Source organism: Amblyomma mixtum, chromosome 3 (genome assembly GCF_055824585.1).
Source record: "Amblyomma mixtum isolate Tamu chromosome 3, ASM5582458v1, whole genome shotgun sequence".
In the NCBI taxonomy this organism is placed as follows: Eukaryota; Metazoa; Arthropoda; class Arachnida; order Ixodida; family Ixodidae; genus Amblyomma; species Amblyomma mixtum.
The window spans coordinates 168,596,415-168,620,491 of record NC_143014.1 but is presented as its reverse complement, the minus strand read 5'-3'; the positions used below and the strand labels follow the sequence as shown (position 1 = coordinate 168,620,491).

The 24,077-nt window shown below is 43.7% G+C and overlaps 1 protein-coding gene across 3 annotated transcripts in view; it reads right to left on the bottom strand.

Annotated features, from left to right (window-relative positions):
• The window catches only part of LOC149352650 (uncharacterized), a 58,009-nt gene extending 36,736 nt beyond the window's left edge, over nt 1-21,273 (bottom strand). For all 3 annotated transcript variants that reach the window (XM_089581861.1, XM_089581863.1, XM_089581862.1), the window contains exons 1-4: nt 21,075-21,273; nt 8,923-9,192; nt 4,893-5,087; nt 2,346-2,412 (exon numbers count right to left, since the gene is read on the bottom strand). In XM_089581861.1, coding sequence (XP_089437987.1) covers nt 2,346-2,412; nt 4,893-5,087; nt 8,923-9,192; nt 21,075-21,150 — 608 coding nt within the window. In that variant the 5' untranslated portion in view covers nt 21,151-21,273. The remainder of the gene's footprint in view (nt 1-2,345; nt 2,413-4,892; nt 5,088-8,922; nt 9,193-21,074) is intronic.
• Between the last annotated feature and the right edge of the window lie 2,804 nt (nt 21,274-24,077).

Below are 24,077 nucleotides of genomic sequence, written 5' to 3'. Positions count from 1 at the left end.
GTATGCTATATCTGTCCAAATGACGTAATGACGTAAAGGACGGTAATTGCAAATCGAGCACCATCCTACTTGTAAACGGCACTGGACTAGTTTTCTTTCAAGAGCATCAGCTCTTACTCATCACGTTTCGAGATTTCATGGGGTCTACTACCACCCTGAGATCACAATGCCATCTGTGGCAGCAACTACTAATCACGTTTCGAGATTTCGTGGGGTCTGCTACCACCCTGAGATCACAGCGCCATCTGTGGCAGCAACTAGAAAACAGCACATCTCGCATTGAGACTTGTAGCGCCATCTACAATAGCATTGTAGAGACGACCACCTGCCGCGTGCCAACGATGTACAAATTTGTATTTCCATGGTGTACCTCCCTTTAATCTCATTCATATCAATTCTAGTAAACCAAACAGCTAACGCTAGACGGTGGCGGCCTTTTTTTTTTTACCACTTGTTTCGTCTCTCCACAGCTGCCTATTTTTATTTTTTCTGGTTCTTGCTTTCTCTTCGGCACCAAAGACATCAAAGGTGCCCAGCTTGGTAGCTGCGTTTCTCTCTCACGCCATCCACAGCACAACTATCAACTTTACAAGCGGGTGTACCACGCACCATTCTGTCTGCCACAGGCAATACACACATGGTGCCGATATCTGGCCATCTCTGGACTACGCTACGTCCAGACTGTGGTCCCTTCAAGGTTGTCCTAACCGTTCAAAGGAGGACACCGCCTCAAATCACGAAAATCTCGAAAAAAATTCAATTTTAGAAAATACCAGATTTTGTAACTATGTACAAGGTCTTTCTAATTACATTCCGAAACATTTTCTCCCAAAACAGCCCAGAAGTGACTTTTTTTAATGCTTTCTGTGACCGCAGGTAGCAAAAAGTGGCTGAGATCTCCGTGAAAATGCGTTTTCGCAAGTGTTTTTTGACCTGACTGCCCTGTTTGCAAAAGCATAGCATGACAATGGCTTCATGGATTTTCATATGGTTTGTTGCATTGTGTTCCTTGCAAATTCTTCATGCAGAGGCGGTCCTATATTTCTGGACTACTTTACTATTATTTCACTCTGTAACTAATTCGACATGCAAAGATGAGTGCATTATGCAAGCATGGATATAATGTTATATTTAGGAAAAACTAAGGATGATGACAATATCTAGAGAATGTCACTGTATGAACCATTCCTCTGGCTAAAAATTAAAAGCAACATTGGGCTCCTACAGTCATGCCAGGCTTTCTGCAAGTTTGGTATAGCAATGAAGCACAAAAAATTTAAGTCAAAGCTACTATAGATATATTACAGTCGGATACAACTCAAGAACAAAGAAAGCGGCTTTTCCCCATCTAAGGACCCCCCACTGAGCATGTCGTATTTCAACACAGCGCCCCTTCGGGGACTGGTCCAAATTAACCGATGCGAGCTCCGCGGCATCCGAATAAACGAGCTTCCAACTCCTTAGACTTGCTTGGACATTTGGCGTGACTCCAATGGCAGTACGAATTTCTGAGTTAATGGGGGCTGAATAAACGAGGTTTTACTGTAGCAGCGCTGCTCATCGCACGTTTTTGGTTTCGAAATGGAGGGTGGTTTCGGCCAAGCACTGGTTTTCTGAGGATGACAGCAGCGATGCGCGTCTCGTAAACTTTCTTCAGTTCCTGGCACATCTTCCGTCCGAATTAACCAGTGCGCACGCGATTTCTGCCATAGACTCAGGTACATTTTTGACGGGAGGGAGCAGGGAGGCCGAATTATACGAATTAACGGGGGGCCAAATTAATGAGGTTTGACTGTAGTAAAGATTTTTGCTGGTCCGAGTCACTGTACTATAGAAGGGTTCTATTGTATTCGCACAGGCACACATGAACACATTAGGGAAGGATATAAAAACAACTACGCGCTTTCTGGTGATTTTTCAAGGCTAGTGGTCGGTCATCTTGTTCTTGTCAGATGTCATGTGTGGGAAAGCCCACCTGCAGATTTCGCATGAGGTAAAGCCTAGCACTGTCCGAATATCATCGGTCCAAGCGATAAACAACAGAGAAAGGAACAGGCCCTTTGTATTGTTTTCCGGACACTTAAAACTCAACCACCGGATAAACTGCCCAGATACTATGGTTTAGCCATGGTCAAATCTATGAAAGTCGGCACGGTATGCCATCGTTGGCAAATATTCAGGAATTTTTCTATATCTGAAAAATCTCGAATATCAATTGCTCGAATACAAACTGAATAGCAAATATATTCGATTCATATCTTAAATTTCGAATATTAGTGCACCCTACATGTAATACAAGTAATATGGTAAGTTGAAACCTTCATAAACGTGAAAAATATACTCACTTGTAGAAACAGTAACCAGCTGCAACCACTCCAAACACAGCCACTGCACTGCAACCTGCTACGAGTGCTGCAAAAAATAAGAGATAGAATAAAATTGGAAAAAAAATAAATAAATAAAAATATCCACTTGCAGTTCACTTGTTCTCTATCGCATCCAACGAGCGTTGTTAGCGCTAGCAATGACTTCCCGCACGGATTTTGGAACCTTCGAAGTCGCTTACAGGCATGCAACATGTCTGACTTGTAGTCAGAGAACTGAAGTTTAGTTTTTCGAGAAGTTTAGTTTTCGATGAAGCCATTCGACTTGAAAGCCTTCCGCGTTGTTTACGAGCACAACTGAAGTTTCGTTTGCTATGTGACTTGTGACTTGGGATCCAGCACAGCGTTACCACGTACTAGTGTTGTGATTGGCATAAAGCAAAACCTTGTTGATACGTTTTTTTTTTAAATGCATGGGAAAAGGCATACTATCCAGGAAAACGTACGATTCAAACCTCCTATTTACAAGAAATGTAACTGCTGATGAGGTAAGCTTTTGAACTGACACTCTCAATTCATAAAAATGTCGATTTGCATATCTTGGTGCAAGGTCTAAGTTGCTCCTATTCTGGCACTCGAAGAACTCAGTCCGCATTTTCTTTGTCCTTGGTGCAGACGAACTTCCCATCCGATCCACCAATGGCAATGGCGAAAGCAGCCTAGATCTATTTCACAGTTTTTTTTCTTGTTTTTTTTTTATGCTTCGCCTCCTTGCACAAGTGCACAGGGAGGAAGCCACTGCAGTGACTGACTGTCACAATCTTCTCGCTCTTCATGCTGCGCTCCCCAGACCCGGCCTTCTCTTTTATAACCGCATTTTTGTAATTCTCGGATGTTTTGCCCCCTAGCCCTTATGCATTGCAAATAAACACCTGCGTTTCTTCTCTTCGTATCACGTCCCAACTAGAGCGGTTCGTCGTATGTTACAACAGTTAATTATTAGATACTTGTCCCCTTTGTCCATACACAGTGCAGAGAAGCTACCAATGCAATAGACTAGCTGCATTTCAGCCCTCCAAGTTGTGTGCATCCAGCTTCGGCTCACTTGTGCGTTTGGTCGCTTAACGTATTGTACTACCAAGATTTGTCAAGGGACACAAGTATAAGCTGCTACAGTCGCCAACCGATTTTTCGGACTAGGCGGGACCTGAAAAATGGTCCGAATAATCGAGCAGTCCCAAAAATCTGTCAACTTAAAAAAAAAAAAAAGAATCTTTTCTGCAAAAAAAAAAAGGCTTTCGAAATCCCCCTATGTTCCGACAACAAGCGATAATAATAGGCTGTATCCGAGTCATACAGGAACGACTCCGACCTTGTGTTTGAAATTTCACGTCATACTGAAGATAAATGCTCTCTGGGAGGTGCAGCCAGCTCCTAGGACTTACGAGAAGTGCCAAAAAGTTTCTTATGCTACTTTCTTTAGGAGAAAAAGAAAACTGATCTCAATCTTCAGTGTGCCGTGCAGTTTGTGGTGACATGCTTTCCTAGTTTCGGTTTATCCATGTGATCACAATGGAGCAGCACAAAAGCTGAATTTTGTCTTTATTAGCACTCTCTTGCAGAGGCTGGCAAAAGCTGACCTCCATCTTTATTGGAACTGTCCTTAGTTTGTTTATTACAGACGTGCATGAGGTATTATTGCTCTTCTGGTTCACTAGTAATGCTTCCAGACCTCTGCCGAAGGCAGCCACATGCAGTGAGGGTGCGCACAAACACAACTCGGTGCCCCAAGCGGTGAGCAGATACATGTTTAAGTGTGCAGACAAGGCACTATGCATAGAGCCATGTTTCAAGGACTACCCTACTCTAAAATACTACTGAACAATTTTGCATTTCTCTGTAATGCTGGCACCAAAATACTGTCCCCAATTTTTTTTTTCACCATTTTTTTTTCTGACCTTAGACATTTTGTTTATTTAACATCCACAATAACATACTGCATAAACTCATGTAAAGGCCTGACTTTTTTTTTTTAATTTGGCTGTGAATTTTGAAGGTGCAGCCCAAACACGAATTAAAAAACAAAACAAAAACATGACCATACTTTTTCCTCAATTATCTAGTTCAAAACAGGGGGTGTGGCCTATACATGGGTGCAGCCCTTACATGAGTTTTGCAATAATTTAAGAAAGCCCCAGAATTGCACTGAACAAATTAGATACCCAACCCCCCTCCAAGAGTCACCCATATATCTGCCCTTGTTTAAACTTTAAAATCAGTTGCGCAACTGCTGTCAGTAACGATTTGAAGTAGTCATACAAGATGTCTGCCATAGCAAATAGTGAAAGAACAATCCCTAAACAAAAAAAAAATATGCAACACTAAATCACCTAGCAGTACTCTGCAACACAAACCAGGATGTCAACAGGCTATGCTCTCTTCCATACCCAGACAGTAATGTTTGCAGCTCTGGTAGATCTTTTCCCAGTCAGAAATTTTCCTCACCTTTCTGCACTACAAATCAGCAAGCACTTCATACAGTACCATCCTGTGCCTGCACTAACTTACCTACGAAATAAATATCCGAGATAACGGAGGCCGATTTCCTTGTGACCTGGTGGAGACCATCGTTAGGCCCTGCTCTCAGTGCTCCAGCATGCGGTCCAGAAGCCTCCACAGCCTCCTCTGATGTATTGGCTGCTGTCTGGCTGCCCCCCCCATCACCACTTTCCCTGCTGCTGGAGACACCTGCAAAGCGGGACTCTGCACAGACCAGAAGTAAGCAAGCTCAGACTGCAACAGAGACAGAGAAAGCAAAAATCAGCAGCATGTAAACTCAAACTGAAAATTTTGTGCACCTGGCACTAAGTGTCACTACCTAAAACTGATACATATAATACCTTAGCAGATGTGTCTGGTCTGGCTGCTTAACAGGTGCGGCCCAACAACAGAAAACCTCAGCTGCCAGGCACTACCTCACAAAACATTAATCAAGGCCGCCGCGGTGGCTCAGCGGTTATGGTGCTCGGCTGCTGACCCGAAAGACATGGGTTCGATCCTGGCCACGGGGGTCGAATTTCTCTGGAGGCGAAATTCTAGAGGCCCGTGTACTGTGCGATGTCAGTGCACGTTAACGAACCCCAGGTGGTCGAAATTTCCAGAGCCCTCCACTACGGCGTCCCTCATAGCCTGAGTCGCTTCGGGACGTTAAACCCCATAAAACCAAAACCAACAAAACATTAATCTTTTCATTATGGTGCTTTCCTTCTAATTCAAAACCATGCGCAATGTCTACTTACCCTTACTTTCCCTTATCAGCACTGCCCCAAGCAATAATCTGAACATATTAAAAATACCACTGTTCAGTGCAACTGCTGTGATTCTGCAGATTATAAGTGGAAATGTGCTAAGTAGTTCCACCCAGAGTGTAAGATTAACCACCAATGACAACACCATACTGCGACACATGGAAGAGCTTATTTATGGCCTAAAATTTTAAGCGAAAAACAGGTGCAGCCAATTGCTTTTATACATACTATGCTTTCAATGTTTTCATTACAAAGGGTTTTAGATAATAATAGGACCTTTTTTTAAGATAAGTGGGACATCTACATCCAAAAGCTTCCCTATAATTAAGAGAAAACAGACAGCACACCTCGCATTAACAATGAATGCTAGTTGAGCAAGCAGCGTTGAGAGTTCCCACTGACAGCCATGAATACAGAAAAGGGTCATTCCATATGAAACATCCCAGATCGCAAAAGTGAGCACCGCTGATTCTCTTGAAAAAAAAAATTGGGCTAGTTGGCGATTATGTGAATAGAGTTTAAACAAAGTATTTCTCTAAAAAAAAAATTAAAATTTTTGCTCACGTGAGCGAGCTTCGAAGTTTCCGTGAAGAAGCAAAAGTTGTTTGGAGTTCAAATTTTTAAAATCAAACATGAAACAGATACAATAATAAATCATATTTCAGAACACTTCACTTGCGTTGTTCTTTAATCTGACTTATTCATGAAGCCATTAAAGCATTTTCCGCGTTTTCTTGGTTTTCACTAAAAAAGCAAGAAATGTGGAGTTTTAACAAATTTTTGACATGGACGTCGTTAACATTTCAGCCATAATTATTTTTTTCTGCTTTTACCCATTGCAATAGCTTACGCATAAAAAATAAATTAAAAATGGTAAACCATGCACTTGTTAAAAAAATTACTCCCAAAGTTTGCAAAAAGGGCATTTTTTTTTTGCCTTCAGACCTAAATTAAGGATAAAAATGAGCGAGAAGGCTCACAATACACACCAACTTCGGTGCTTGCTATCAGAAATTTTTCGAGTAAATTTACTTTGACGTGAGAAAAACTTTTTTGAAGCCCGTACCAGCCTCCTCGGTAAATACTGCCAAACTGTCGATGCCGAACTGTCGAATTAAAGATGTTTTACTGTACAATGTTCCAGTAGCTGCTACTAATTTCACAGATGGTATACATATCCCTCTCTCGTCGCGGCACAAGGTTACCACTGGCAATGGTTTTTTTTAAAGAATTTCAAATGTTTATCGCAGATAAAACTTATTTTCCGTAAGATTTCAGGCAAGATTAGCAAAATTGTAAGACGGGTCAAAATTCGTACATTTTGTGCAAAAATCAGAAGAGTTGGCAGGTATGTCAATATGAACTGCAATGCATAAGACGTGACAGCACATTATCGCTTGGCAGAGCCACAGTGCATATTAGTGCCATAAAAAAAAAGTGGCGGCACGTACTACTGCGCTCAGTATATGTATCTTGAAACGCATTCAATGGGAACCAAATCGATGCCCGTATCAAAAAGTACCCCACTTACACAAACATTCTGTGTACTTTGTTGTTTGCATCAAAAGCTAACTCCAACAATTTCTAGCACAATTGTGCTTGGTGCTATCACACAAACTGAGCTGCTATCGCACAGTACACGGGCTTCTAACATTTCGCCTCCTTCGAAATGTGACCGCCGTGGACCGGATCGAACCCGTGTATAAGACACGGTCAGCAGCCAGACGGGTCAGCGGACGGGTCAGCGGCCAAGCACCATAACTACTGAGTCACCGCAGCAGCTGAGATTTAAACTGAATCCTGCAGCACAGTATAGTAGTTGATGAATGTTAATAACACATTAGTGGTTACTGATGTTGAGCAATGCAACCAAGTGCAGTGTTATTGAGCGTCTTTGTGAAGCGAGCGGCACTTCCTTTCCAAGCCACCATACTCCGCAAACTAAAGAAATAATAGCTAAGAAGTACATTCGTATTAGGCTGAAACAAAAGAGCGTCCAGACCATCAAGGACAAGCATAGGGATGAGGTTATGCTCTAATAATGCCGGACCAAAATACATGACAGTTTCAAAACATGGCAGTGCACACAGCCATTAGCTGAGCCAATATAACCAAGTCATGTCATAAAGATGGCATCTCTCAAAAATATCATCCACTGGTACTTCTATAGTGGTGTCAACAGTTGTGTTAAGAGACAGGGAAACATGAATCGCTTTATTGAAGCCATCTATCAATAATAAAAAGTTACAAAAACAAATATGAATATAGATCGGCTTCTAATTTCATGAGGAGAAGACTAAAAACTGAAAACAAGTTCCTGTCTTGATGTGCATTCCATGGATGACTGAAACTGAAACATACAGACAGCATCTTGATGCAAACATCACAAATCATCAATAGATACTTCACTCATGAGCACGTGAGAACAGTACACTTGTGTAAGCCATTGGCTTGTGCTTGTAGCTTCTGCACAGCTACACAAGGCAGTCAACAATTATAACATTCACAGAAAAAAAAAAAAGCGAGGATGATGGAAGGAGACAGCAATGACTGAAATCACTGTTTTGCAACTTAAGTCGGTAGAAGGGAAGAAGGTGATCTGCTAGGTCGTATTTATTCATGATGACGATGAAGGCTTTTTGATTACAATGACAGCCCAGCCTTATTTGGTCACCATTATAGCCCAACCCCTTAGTTTCACACATTATTTCTAGGAAAAAGCCTGATGTATCTTCAAATAAATGCGGTAAACGTCCATAAATCAGTAAACAGGATCAAGAGATCCCAAACTTCAGATTACAGAAGTAAGTGGACGATGTAATGGTAGATTAACACATTCAGTGGGCAAGGTACATTATCATGAATATCACAACCAAGTGGCATGCTCCTGCATCGTGTGTAACCACAGCTAACAGAGCACAAAGTAAACTCCCCTTGATTGGCAAAAGCAAACATACCTTAGTAAGTGGGGCAATGTTCCCAGATGCCCAAGTCAAAGGAAGAACGAGAAACGGAGATATAAGAGGGCATAAAATATGAATATATTAGGCCTTCAATTTCTCAACTCTTGTAGTGTACCAAACAAAAATTCTTCCGCAGTGAGTGATATCTCAAAAGCCTGACTGATCCCAAGTTGTTTCTTGAAGAAGTATGACAGCTAGCAGCTCACTTATGCAGCAGTGGCAGCTGCAATTTGAGGCAGCCACAATGGTTAAAATTCAAGCCTACACACTGACAAGCAAGAGTACAACAGCTACTGCATAAGACAAAAGTGTAGAAAGAGTTTTCACCTGCTTCAACAGCAGACTGGTCAACAAGGCTCTCCAAACCGGAGACATCATTTCCAGCAGCTTCAGCACTGACTGCACTTTCAGAGAGAAAGCGCTGCCTCAGCTGAGGTGCCTCACGGTCACTTAGCAGATGTGATCCTTTGAGCCTGGATTGCTCTTCCTCTGCCAGTCGTTCTTCTGGCTCGCTCCAGCCGCCTTCGCGTGTCCAGCTGGGCCGCAGGCGCTGGTTTCGTTCCAGCAGTGCACCAGACCCCACAGGCCATAATGGTCCTGAAAGGGAGAAACCAACCAGTTTCCTCACACAACAGCTATGTCCCATCTCAAATGTTCTGCTAGTTGTGTGCATAATTTCATTTTTGTACAGCTATTCAAAGGAGCACATCATGAGGAATACAAGATCTGAAGCTTGGTTTATGGGGTTTGATGTCCCAAAGCAACTCAGGACACCGTAGTGGAGGCCTCTGGATAATTTCAACTCCCTGGGGTTCTTTACCATGCACCAACACCCCACAGCGCACGGGACTCTGGAATTTCGCCTCCATTGAAATGCAACTGCAGCGGCCGGGATTGAACCCACATCTTTTGGGTCAGCAGCTGAGCACCAAAGACTTGAAGCATCCAAAGCGATGTGGATGGCATTGTGGAAAGCGATGTGGAAAGTATAAGGTGGTGCTGATCCATCATGATGTTCATCCCTGTTGGCGTTAAGTCAGCGTCATCTCTGTAACGTTTGGTGCCAAAAACTCCAATATAATCTTCATACACTTCCTCAAGTGGTTCCCCTTTTGCACTGTACACCATGATACTCCAAGAAAAAATAACCGGAGATAAAAGAAGCAGCAGATTTTGTGAGCAGCCTTTCACACGGTATTGCAATGAGATTCAGTGACATCAAGATGTGTTATGTGCTAGCACTTGCCATGGTGATAGATTTAGATTTTAAGGCGCTTGCTACAGCACAAAGAGTCAGCAGAGTAGCTCAAAAGCTTTGCTCACAGCCGCAGTAGGAGAGCTTGCACCAGCAGAACAACATGACCAAGAACATTTTATATCGACAGGCTCAGCGCAGGGTGCAACTAGTACCGTGCAAAGTGTTTTCTCTGGCCTAAGCTCCAGTGCACGCCACGAGGTTGAGCGTAGAGATGCTGTTGAACAAGCTGCCAACTACCTTAGTCATCCCCAATACCTTGGTTAGAAAACCTAGTCTGGTGATAGGCTTGTGGTAGCCACTTTAGTCAATGTTGCCCAAGAGTATTATTGATTCCTGCCACTTAAACAAGAACTAAGATTTTTTTTTTTTTTTCTGACAGCAAGCAATGTACTGAGCAACAGGAGGGAGTTATTTTTTGCAGAATATGCTGAGCAAACTTGTCTTTACAACCCCCCCCCCACACACATGCACGCGCGCACACTCTCTCTCTCTCACACACACGCACACACACACATTTGTGAGAACAAGTCCTTGTCCCTGGTATAAGATGTGCAAAGACCTAATAAAAATTCAGCACTAGTGAGCATCTTCTAATCTTTATTGTGAAGTGGTAGCACTTACATAAGCACGAGTGGTGGTCGTAACTGTCTCGATATAAAACTGCTCGTTAATGAATAAATTTTACAATCAACACTGCAATCGTAACTGGTACACTATCCAGTGCAATTTACTTTAATATGTCCTGCAGAACCATTTATTTTCCTTGGTATACACTATTGGTGGAAAAGTAAGACAAAATATTTAAGCTATTCAATTCAAAATTATTCGTTGAATATCGATATTCACTGAGATCCCTTAACTCACTATTTGCCCATGGCTAGAGATTACCCAAGCAAACAAAGCAGAAAAACTTGACTCTGTGAATGATAAGTCTCATTCACGAACATTCCTATGGAACGAGGAGCTGTTCAACCTTTTGGTTTGGCTGCAACTCCTACAAGAACGCAGACACTATTGCACACCAATCTAGCCACAAAATGTGTGCATTCTCAACACTAGTCTAGCGTCAGCAGCTAGTGTGGAGGTCAGCAACAGAGCACTGTATAGAGGTGCTCTATTTAAGTAAGCACAGATTCCATGCAGGACTTTCCCACAGCACTATGTAGCTACAGCTGTGGGAATGTGGGGCAGGCATCATGCACAGGCAATGTTCAACTCATTCCACGTAAAGGCAGCACTGACATCAAACTGCGCAAAACTGGTACATAAGGTGCAGCTCTATTTAGGATACTTTTCCACGACTAAAATATCTAAAAAGAATCACCACCCACAACACAGAAAGAGCTAATGTCTAAAGCTTCATAAACATGTGGCGTTAGTAGGAATGTATAGCATGGCTAATATAACGGCACTCTGGTGGTGGACTTGTTTTTTGCCAATACTTCAACGACCCTTTTTTAGGCAGCTGCACTAAATAGCTCTGACTACCAACCTACTGCAACCACTTTAGATGCCCCGAAAGGCCTGTGCAGCCCTTGCTGTTTTTAGTTTACACCACCATGAAATAATCTAGACACAGAAGTCGTGGCTGGTCTATACTACATCTCATAAGTTACTTGCAGCACTATGGAAGGTAGAGACCGCCTCAGCCAATCAAAAAAGCGCGTTAAACGTCTTCTTCTGAGCCTTGTTATCTGCTTGCGGCGTACACAGATATGGTTAACAAAGAGTATAAATAAACGTTGTTTACGTACCGTAAGCTTATACATGTTTACATACGCAAAATGCAAGAATTTTATGCGATGTTACACCATTCGTCAAATTCACATGTTTAGTTCAGCATACGCAAAACGAGAAAAATGGTAAGCTTTACCTAGTGATGCTATTTAGTTGTTAGAATGGGAGCCATTTGTCAACAAACCAACATCCTTCTTTAGCTCTAAAAGCGCCAGAATTGTCACTCTAAATAAAAAACACAGTAGATTTATCAATAACATATTCTGTTATACGCGAAATCAGATGAAGCGAAAGCCTGGTGCCTCATTTATGACCAGTGAATGTACTGAAAACGGCAGTAACAACGACGAATTCAATCTGAAGCAAGGAGCCCTGCTTTGAACAGTGCTGCCATTTTTTTACACGACATTTTAGCGTACGAAGAGCTATGCATACTAAACTCGGGAAATAACACGAGCGTACAGTAAGGCTCGACTGGAAATAGTGTTTGGCACATGTACCCCATGAAGCATGCTATTTTTTTAGTGCAAGCTATCCCATATGCCCATTTTTTATACTAGAACTCTGCACTCATCACTGCTCATCACAGCTTTGGTAGCGCTGCAAGGAACTACATGATACAAGTAAAACGTGAATCTCAACCTTTCAAAATAAAACTTCAATTCTGCCAGCAAACAAAGCATGAATGCTGCAGAAAAATGTAAAATATCTGAGAATAACCTTTTTACTGCACTTAATCAGAAATAACCACAGTGAATCCTTAACTTAAAGGCCAATTAGGTTTTGAATTTCATCAAAATTATCAAGACTACACTACATAATATGAGTTAAATGAGGAAGCCCCCGTCAACCATGCAACCCACTTTGGAATGCACAGGGGCCCTCACAAGCTATCGCTGCCATGGTGATAAGCATGCGCGCAACGCTCTCTGCTGGTCATAAGAAGTTGCACTCTGGTACACCTGCCTGCACCTATACGGCGTTGAAACCAGGCTCAACAGCTTGTGAGCATCATGCAACATTCTGTGTAAGACCATAAAGAGGGAAGTGGACCCCACAAACTAAACCCTTAACATTAAACATGACGATGAGGGCTAATTTTTTCTTCAAGGGCTATGACAGAACTCCAGACTTGAGGTAAATAATGAAATTATGATATGTAAACTAAACTACAACTTTATATCTTTCAGTAGTAGCAATGGGTGGTAGCTCTATGCAAAGAATTCATGCAAAGCTATCTTGCTTTTACTCTGGAAAACTTCCCCTGTCTTAATGCGAATACAGAATTCTGAATGTGAGCACATCCCACAGAAGATGTCAAATGTTTGACAGTAAAAGGGTATAATGGAGTAAGCAGAGGTAAATTAAAAGATTATAGAGACTGATCCGTATTTTTTTAAATTAATGAATGCTCCGTACACTTAGGCCACATTCTCACAGCCGGTTTTTCCCTTGCTCCGTCACCTCCGTCGTGCCCGCAGCTGACGGAGGGGGCTGCTTTTGGACAGTTTCCCCCCCCAAATCGGGCGGCCGGTGCCGCCGGGTCCTGCTCTATGTTTCCATCGAGCGGCGGCGACGGAGCCCCGCCCCACGGAGAGCGCACCAGTCACAGCGCGAGCTCGCTTCACGTGACCCACGGTTTGCTTGCTGCAACCAAGAGAGGACGCTGGAGAGCGTCGTGGCTTCGGCGGCGATGCGCGGGTGCGTGGGTGCGCGGGCACCAAGAAAGCAGCGAGGGAGCAAAAGCAGTGAGCAGCGAGCGCCCACCCAAACTGGTTTGCCGGTATCCGGCGTCTCTTTCGATTAGAACACCATTCCGTTCCGTTGCGGCCGCGATTTTCGCCTCCGTCGCCGCCGCACCGTAGAGGAGACCGCCTGTGAGAATCAGAATCAGGCCTTATGCATCTATAAATGTAATGAACTCTTTTGAAAAAGTACCAAATTTTTTCTCTCTACTGGTTGTCAACTACACACATCTAATACTCGTCTACTATTTTTGACAAGACAATATACTAATGCAAGTCCTAGTCTATGGGCAACGACACACTGTCAAGAGACGTTAGTTTCAAAGATGTTTGTTTTGTTTTATGGGCCTTAACATCCAAAAGTGACTCAGGCTATGAAGGATGCCGTATTGAAGGGCTCCGAAAATTTCGACCACCTGGGGTTCTTTAAGGTGCATTGACATTACACACACACACGCCTCTAGCATTTCACCTCCACCAAAATGCTAGCATACAGGCGTTTTACAAAGTACATGGGCCTTTTGTATTAGTCAAATTACGGCCGCCGCGGGTAGGATTGAACCCGCAACCTTGGGATTAACAGCCGAACAACAAAGCCACTGAGCCATCACGATGAGATCCAAGTGAACGACACCTTCCGTAAATGCTGTGAAGGGGAGGCTTGTGATAAAGCACGTATCCTTATACAGCTGAAACCCCACGTCTACACTAATACGGTATAGCAGTGCTTCAAGTTCAAGGTTCATTGTAAGGAATGAATGAGTCTCATCAGAATTGAGAGGTCTCATTCAGTAGTCCTGGATGTGACAATTCACTGAAACTGCTTCACTAACACTGATGTTCCAGTCGGGAAATTTTCCCTTTTTCAGAAAATTTAAGAGGTCAAATTTGGACAGAAGGGAATTTTTACAGTTTCAGGAAATTTTAAGAACGAAACTTGCCTCACATTTTCCAAACTCACGGAGTTCTTAAGATGCTGCAAGAAAAAGGGCTCTCAAATTTTCACTTACCGCATGGAACATCACTGTTTACCGACAAGCTGGCTCAACACTCACAATAGCTTGGCTAGACATTGGCAGCGTTGAGAGATGACACAATTTCCTGTGCATGGAGCACAGACCCAGGCACCAAGGTGTACAAGATGAGAAAAGCCAGTGCGGGAGAGCAGATTTTGAAATGCCTACATTATGTAGGGTAAATGCCATTATGCGTTCACGTCATGCACAAGTCCTTTAAAGCAAGCTGATAATCTACAAATAATTTTAATAAACTCCCATTCCTGCGCCTTGCGGCAACGTCCAATGATGCAAAGCCTGCCATGCGACGATATATGGCCTCCATGACATTAATAGTGAGGGGGCTGTCATTCGCTTGCCAGAACCACAAGGACGTTAGTAAACGAAGGAACAGGGGGGCACGGCCGGCTGAAGACGGCAGCGCGTCACACCCTCTCCTCTAGCGCATCACAGCCTCCCCTCTATTGTCAAGCCGCAGCAGATTAAGATTGTTTCGCATTACTGATTGACGTTTTTAGCAGGATGAAATATAGTGTTAAATGCTACAAACAAATATCAAACATAAATCAATTAACCGCAGCTTATAAATGGACTATTTGGTGCAGATTCAAGAATTCGAGGACGTAAACACAGCATCGATACAGAACACATGAAGACAACACATCTTGACTACCGTGTCAATGTGCTCTTTTCTCATCATATTATCAAACGATGTGCTGTTTCCTCATCATGTTACCAAATAAGTCAAAACTGTTTTAATAATGCAACAAGATTAGTGTTGTCGTCTTGTCAAAACCTCGCCGTTGTTCGGTGTAACGAAATTTGCTCATTGGTCAAGAGAGGTCACATGACCTCGTGACTTCATCACTGTGGCAGATGGCAATTAAATTAATGATTGGTCGAGAGAGGTCATGTGAAGTCATCACAACCTGCCACCAGGTTGTGAGCAACCTAGATTCCAGATAGCAACCTCCGTGGGTCAACCCAGAAATAAGATCTCCAATTCTTTTAAACATAGAAGGACAAATATTTTCAACAAGTGATATGTTGGTTTAAAAAGATTAACATTCTTCTATTTTTCCACATAACTACCATTTTGGTCGATGCATTTTTGCAGGTGCTAAGGCAGTTTTTGCACTCCCTTGTCATACCAGCTTGCTGCCATGTCGTTAAGGAAGCACTGGACCTCTGCTTTCACTCCAACATCGCTGAAGCACCTTTCGGCCGGAAGCTCTTTTACCTTTGGAAACAAGTGGTAGACACAGAGCCAAGTCCGAACTATAGGGTGGGTGGGTGATGATTTCCCATCTGAACTGCTGCAGGAAGCGTAAGTTTGAAAGGCGACATGGGGGGGGGGGACATTGACATGGAGGAGTCTCATGCCCTTACTCAACATTCTCTTCTCCAATTCTCAATCACTCGTCTGAGTTGTTTCAGCATTCACAATACCTGCCAGCATTTATCATGGACCCAGGAGCCATGAAGTGGACCAACAATACACCCATTCAGTACCAAAACACAGCTGCCATGACTTTGCCTGCAGACTATGCACTTGGAATTTTCACAGCTTAGGCGAAGAGGAATGTCGCCACACACGTAACTCTTGTTTTGTCTCAAGTTAGAAGTGGAATGCCCAGGTTTTCTCACCGGTAACAATGGAATCCAAAAAGTTGTCCTTTTCTTCTGCATAGCACCAAAGAAATTTGCGGGAAAAGTCAACGCAATTCCCACCGGTGGTCTAGTGTGAGCATTCATGGGACCCCTCTTGCCCACAGATATTCCAATTTTTAAGTCAAAATCCTATAGATGGTACTTCAAGACATCTCGGGAACCAAAATTCAGAAATCCTCGAGAGTGATCCTCCGATCTTGTCGCATCATTTCTTCAACCTTCGCGATTGTCTCGGAAATTGAAGGTCACCCACTTCTTTCTTCATCATGACTTTCAGTGCAACCAGCTTACTGTAAATGCCCTATACCACTTGCGGACATTTTTGCCATCCATGCCCGGGCCTCCATACACTTCTGTCAATTGGCAATGAATTTCAACTGGTTGAAGGCCTCTTGTGTTCAAAAATCGAATAAAAGCGCGAACTTTGCACCCGACAAGGGGGAGCTCCATTACACAAATGGCTTCTGAGCCCAAAGTGGCTGGCCCAACGGGCAAGCGATAACTTGTTTCAGAGAGGAGGGAGCAGTGCTAACAGTTACGCTAATAGTTTTCCAGCAGCCCCAGCGCTTTGGAGACCTTATTTTTGGGATTACCCTCACAGATAGAGAACTGAAATAAAAAAAAAGAAAAAAAATGTGATATATATGCAAATGTCGGCACCATCACAGCAAAGCAGATGCCTGCTATTACAGCTAGTAGTCCGAATATGACGTTTAATGGACCGACAATTGCAAAGAAACTGACACGAAAACACACGGAAGTTGTAACCGAAGCTGAGATAAATGTGAAATCTAATGCTATCACATTCCACTATAAAAGGGGCTCTGTATATTTGGGATGTTAAGGACGTCCCTTTATAAACATCCTCCAGCAAGAATTTTTTTTTTTAATGCATTTCTTAGAAGCTGAGTTATCTGTAGTCAAAAATTTGAATTTCAGCATTTTCACTCGTCACTTTTTGCATGCTGCAGGGTCAGTGCACCACCGCCAGCCCCACCACCAGCCACCGATACACGTGGAATTCCCCCAGAGGCCAGAGCTGACACTGCTGGCTGGCCATGACCATTGGTAGCTATGCGACATCTGAAAGAACCTAACAAATAACCATCTCTAACAGACATACGCAGGAGCATGAAAAGGAGGAAGGCACGAGTATGAAAAAGTTGCCGGAAAGGGCTCGCTAACTTTTGCACGCGACTGCGTGTTCTCTGCTGCACGGAGAAGTGTATTATTTGGCTCAGGTGCTCATGACAACACAATGTAGAGACTGAGAAAATTTATGTGCTCTCCTAAGGTGTTTAGTGCCCCTTTAAGGTGACTTAAGTGGCCCCATAGTCTTTATGCCATATGCCTGTTTTTGCATTTTTATCTTTCTTGATTTTTTTGTAGAGCATTAGACACGAAGTTACAATGCAGGTCCAGCACCATGTTGAAGTAAACCCGGCTGACATAAGTGGTAACCAACTTGTACACAATTACAAACAAACAGTTCTTTCTGTCATCAAAGCTTCAAACGAAAATAAATTATAGATGTTGTAACTCCAGCAACAAGACTTAATTTTTGCACTGAACAATTTGATGATGATGATAGTGAATTTTTATGGCACAACGGCATCTGCAGTCAAAGAGCGCCATGGCACAAGGTATTTTTGTTTGCTCAAGGTGTGGTCAACGACCCATTTCCCAAGCATTTCACCTTGAACAAAACTGGGCACCAGGCCAGGGTAAGCTTGTACCCACTGTATCACCAGTGGGTGCCCGGCAGCACTGGGGATCGAACCCCGCACCTCCAGCATGCAAGGCGGATGCTCAACCACTAGGCCACCGCTGAGGTCCTGTACTGAACAATTTGACTCTGCCGCAAGACTGGAAATACGTCCAGGTCATTTAAATGAAGGAATGTGTTCACATTCCATCTGAACGTTTACAACAAAATCATACATCTGTACCAATTTTTCGGCACGCGTTCACATTCCAGCTGCCCAAAATATTGCCCTTTTACTTGAAGAGATCATTAAAGAAAGAGGGTGGTAAATACCAGTGCTCTAACATGCTTCAATAACAAAAATTAAGCCAGTGCGACAAGCCATTAAAAACAAGGGCACATTTAACTTTTCAAGCAGCAATATGAGAATGCTCCATATTTCTGCAAAATTTATGAAACAGAAAAACGCTTCCCCTTTTTACACTCCTTGCATTATTAAAGAAATTTATTAAAGAATTTATTATTTTATTAAAGAAATTCTTTAAAGCAATAAGGAGCTCTCTACAGCTAAGTGTAGCATGTGCCAATGTTTCAGCAAGCCCGACAGGTACTAACTCAATAAGCTGTGGGAACAATGCTGCAGCAAGTCTTTCAGGACAGCCTTCCAAAATTCAAGTTCACCTGACTGCCAAAAGTAAATATGAATCAGGAGCAGTTAGGAGCACAATTTCTTGCACTGTCGCGGTTAATTCAGGAAAAATAAAGAAGGTACAATTCTATAATGCAATGTCTGCCATCGATCACACAACGCTCTGACCAATTTTCACAACAGAATTACTGTGCTGAGTTTATATTACCTTAAAAATTAGCTCTCTGTCAGCCACTTTTTTCTCCAGTAAAAGTAAGGCATGACACAAATTTTCATGATGAATCCAGAATTCTCACAACTTTGTGCCCCTGCACAACCAGAGAACAAAAAAAAAAAAACTGAACAAACTGCACAATGCATCCTAAGTGACAGGATTTATGGCAATCAGACAGCAAGTTGCTGGGCATCAATGCCATCCATGGAACAGTCATGTTCATTCACATCAAGACCAAGGTATATATCCACTCATGCTTTTTTTTTTTTAAAGGAACACCAACTTAGTACACATAATGGTGTTCTGCACAACTGCCTTCAGCAGCTAGATTTTCACTAGCTGCTGAAAACAGATGGACATAAACAAAATTTTTGGAACCTTAAAAAAAGGGGCAAAAAATTTGCCATGCAACGTGCCATAATCTTAAGATTATGGCACATTACACACTGCACCTCAATGGTGTATTTCATAGAAGGATACCAGATCACTTCACCTAATATGGCTCAAGGCAACTGCAATAAAAGCTGTGACAGTTACACACCAGATTTGCAAGGAACCAGAGCAGTAGCCTCAGGAATGTAATCTGAAACCAGAATTAATCCTTTGTGCTGCTTTCTGTATGTTTACACTATATTTAATGCACCAGCTATGCACAGAATTTAAATTGTACTTCTGCAGAAAAAAAGACTACTACTGTAGTTGACTACGACGTGGCAGCTGCCCCTCAAAGGAGGCCCTCCAGCCAATGGTGTTCATCAATTTTCCTGACAGTGGTTAATCCCTTTGTATCTGCTAGGGTGAGGGTGGCAGATAAAAGGGGATTGATCACAGATTAATTGGATTGACCCCACCCCAGTGTCATGAAAATTCGTAACAGCCATTGGTTGCACAGCCTCCATGAGGGGCATCTGCGGCTTCGTTCTCGAGTTGTATCACACTACAACGTACGCTCATTACTGCTTAGACATGGTCATTGTTTTTAACACAGAGCAACTTTCGACAGAAGGGCATGCTAAAAATACCCTCTTGTAACACTTCAGCACGAGATGTACAATGCTTGACTTCAGGAATTAAAAATTGAGGTAAACACAGACAGTCACAGACAACACTCTATTACACAGCATCTTTTGTGCGGCTGATATAAAGGGCAACACAAAAGATGAACAGTTTGTTCATACAGCAAAGCCTCATCCCGGCACTAATTCAAAAAGGCCATTTCTCTCTCTAAAGTTCTGAGCCATAGTTACAGTACTAAGAAGTTAGCCACTAAAGCTAATTTGAATCAACATACCAATGCAATAATGTTCATATTGGCTACTTCAGCAAGCAAAGCCCCTTAAGAACTAGCTCGAGAAATTCGTAAATTGTCTTTCACGTGACCACTCAGGATACTCAATACTTTACGCTAAACATCGACTTTTCCCAAATGACAGCACAGACACGAACTCCTTCACTGACAAAAAAACAAAAAAAAAAACTGAAGCTTTAAGGCCTGCAAAGCGGTCGCTAAAATTATACATAATAAAAGCTTGCCGTTCGCGACAAACTGCCTTCAGCACGTAACGAGTTTTTTTTTTTTTTTTCCTTGTGCTCCTGAAACAACTGCGATGCAAGATTGCAGTTGAAACTTTTGGCACAGTACCATTATGCACCACTGTAGTACGACCACTCACTTTACCAGCAGCAGTCTCGATTAATCGTGTTCTGCACACAACGCAAACATCATCCTGCAACGAAGGTAACCACATATGCTCCGAACACATTCGTTCACGCACGCTACTGGGCATTCAAATTTATAATGCAGCAAAAAATAAGCGCAGTTAACAAACAACCCTCTAAACTGTGAATGTTCGAGCGCAATCAACAGCATTCAAACAATAGTATCAATTAATTATGTCAATCGCCTGCAGAAAAATACCAAGAAAATAAGCCCTGGTGACCCGGGCATGTCCATACCGCAGTGAAATGCGATTACGAGCAGCGATGCAAAACGCAAAGTGGGAAAAGGAAAAAGTACACAGCTCGCCGCTCCCCTAAAGTTAGCTCACGCTTCCCACGAGAAAAACAGCACCTGCCCGCGAACGACGCGTGCACCGTCATATAGAGAACGCAGTGTCGCGCGGCAGTGCCCCAACAACTATGCTTCAGAGACAGTGAAATCCATCAGGCACGGTGAGCAAATGATCTGGTGATCGCTGTCACAAAACATAGCGTTATATGCCAGACGAAATGCACGGTCCAAGATCGACGGCCATGGGGTGTCATCAGTGGAATACGCGCCGATCTGTCAAGTTCAAGATCCCTATACAACATGACTCCCGCGCAAGCAACATCACCCTGGAGCTGCATGTCAACAAAACATGACGATTCATGCGCGCTGCCTCTCTTCAAGAGCATGACATCTGTTCCGAATCAAGTGCAAAATGGCGATACACACACAAGAGGCGCGTTAGCGAGAACACGGGCGCAAGCTTTCGCACTTACCCTGATAGTTTCTCGAGCGGACTTCGGCTATCACACAGAGTAGGAGGAGTGCGATCCAAGGTGTGTGTCTTTTCATATCCAGCGACGTTTCGATCGTAAGCGAGATGGCATAGAAACGTCTAAACTAACGTCTCATACATATCCGCCACCTAAATCCGCACGCCCGCCATCTTGGATAAGCACCGCACCAATCGGCGACGCGAGCGCCGAGCGAAGAACGGCGGAGATGTTATTTTTAGCATCAGTAACTCGGAGCCATGCTCGGAGCGCTTGGAGGCGGATAAATAAGTGAAACAAGCGTGACAGAAATCCAGCTGCGATAGAAAAGAGCGCGTGCTTATCAAAGTGAACAACGACGAGCAAAATATCTTAAGAATTTGGTTGATGGTTAGAGTAGTTAGAGTGGTTAGAGCAGAGATCTGCACGAAATTGTATACCTTGTAATAGAGCGTATAAAGTTTGTGCTTGTACTTTTTTGTGGCAAACTTCGACAGATGTCATGAGCGACTATCACACTAACGACCAGGACAGTTCACTGCATATTTTTTTAGAGCGCTGCTCTTTGGCGCCCGTTTCTGCGTTTCGCGGCGTCGCCGTCGCTGTTGTCCGTTGTAACCAGCAGTGGACTGCGAAACCAATGGAGCGGGAGCTTGGAAAGCAGAGGAAAGGCGCATAGCTGCCCTCTTGGAACAGTACACACCTCAATCGTGCTTTAAGCTACGTGGCGGTAAAATTGGTTTTTGAGGAAAGGCAATTGCGCAGTATCATACGTCACATATTTCGGTGGACACCTGAACCGCGCAGTAGGGAAGGGAGGAAGGTGGGAGTGAAAGAAGAAAGAGGTGCCGTAGTGGTCTCCGGAATAATTTTGACCACTGGGGATCTTTAACGTGCGCTGACATCGCACAGCACGCGCGCGCCTTTTGCGTTCCGCCTCCATCGAAACGCGGCCGCCGCGGTCGGGTTCGATCTAGAGCTGTGCACGGGCCGCAAATTTCGAGCCAGCGCCCGGCCCGAGCCCTACACTACTGACGGAGGCCCGGCCCGGCCCGACACTGAAGAAACCTATGCCCGCCCGGGCCCGGCCCGAGTTAAGGCCCGGCCCGGGTCCGGCCCGACCTGCAATACTGAAATTGAAGTGACGATGACACAGAAAGAGATAATTTAAGAAAAATCAGTTTATTTCAATGTTTTTAAAATGCTCGGCTCTCATGGTTTAGATGAAAATTAGTGAGTATATGCAAACACGGCGCATGTAGAGAGTTATCGCTCCAAGTTATTATGTAAAAACAACAAATCGTCCATTGATGACGGCTTGAGGCAAGTGCGGCGCTCCTGCACAATGAACCCGGCAGCGCTGAATGTGGAGATTAATTTGGAACCTTGCAACAGTATAGGCGGCGTGAGCCACGCAGGAGCAATCGCGAAGCCCGGCCGGCCCGTCCGAGACAAATATACTGTGGCCCGAGCCCGGCCCGGGCCCGGGTGAATAGACTTCCGCAAGGCCCGAGCCCGGCCCGCGGGCCGGGCCGGGTACGGGCTTTCGGGCCGGCCCGAGCCCGTGCACAGCTCTAGTTCGAACCCGGGTACTCCGACTGAGCGGGTGGCGGTAGCGACTGATGTGCGCTGCATGCGTTGGCATTGACAACGTTGTGCCAGAAACGTGGCACTGAAACCATAGGCCGTCGGCGTTCATTGGCGTTGGCGTTGACGTTTTACACTCCGATCATTTTAAGGAACGGAAGTGCGCACAACTGGCTCCCTGGGTCTGAATCGCGCTTATAGGTACGTGGGCTGCATGCGTTAGCGCTGACAGCAGTGAGCGAACTCTCGCGATAAACGATTAACTGCCACCTGCCAAGGTGGCAGGGTGGATGGGGACTTTAATATAAACAAAGACAAACAGGAATTTCTTACCACTTATGTGGGAACATCCCATTCCTCTTGCTCTTAACGCCTCCCACGGCTGTGACAACCTCGCAAAACACTAGCACAGACGTCATTGGTGCAGGCATTGGTGCAGCTAGTCAAGCATATATCCATCTATTTCTCCGACCACAAAGCTTCCTTCATGACAATAAAGAACTATTAGTGGAGTGTTTCTTGAAGAAGGAATATGTGTGAAAAATAACAAGTTGTCTGTAATTGTACATACATGTCTTGCACGAATTCTTTGCCTAAATCTATCGAAAAGCTCAAACCACTGATGAGCTGAGCTCATATTTTGCATTAGGAAGTGACATAATCGTCGGCATTTTTTTACTGTCTCAGAAACAATGATCCAATGCAAGATCCAAAGCGTTGTATTGTTTGTTACTTGCAGAGTGCTGCATCTGTGGTGTATCTCGTGGATATGCTGCGCATTTAAATTGAAGGAGTAACAACGGCTGATGACAAGCTGACGACAGGTCATTTTGCCGACTGCGGGGAACTGAGAGCCAAGCGTGCCATAACAGATAAAACCACATGTGTGTGTACATGTTGTGAACAGCTAGACAGGACAGCACTGTTTATGCACGCAGTTGTTAACTGTAGTAAGTTTTTTTTCCTTCTCGTTTATTCGTTGTTTCTGTAATAAAACTTCACTTAAGGTATGATCTAACTGGCCGATCCAAAATGCATCGAACAAGCACACCATGTTAGCCCTCGTTTCCTTTAGTTAAGGACTTGATTTTCTTTTCATAACCTTTTGCAACAATCACATTAACTGCAAGTATGATATATTTTTTTCTTGTTATGGTGAACTCTCTACTCCACTAGTTCGTAATCCAGACTGCTGGCCTGCAGTCGACTGAAAATAATTATGTGAAACCAAAACTTGTAAGTTATTAATGAAACAGTGAATGGCTTGCACGCGACATTATGGAGACTATGACAGAGCACCACATAGCTTCCACGAAGGTTCCATGATGCAGGTAGCAATAAAGAGATGAGGCAAATGACTGCATTTTTGTCCTGACACCTATTCACAGTGCTGGGGTCAAATTGACTGGACCCCAAAAG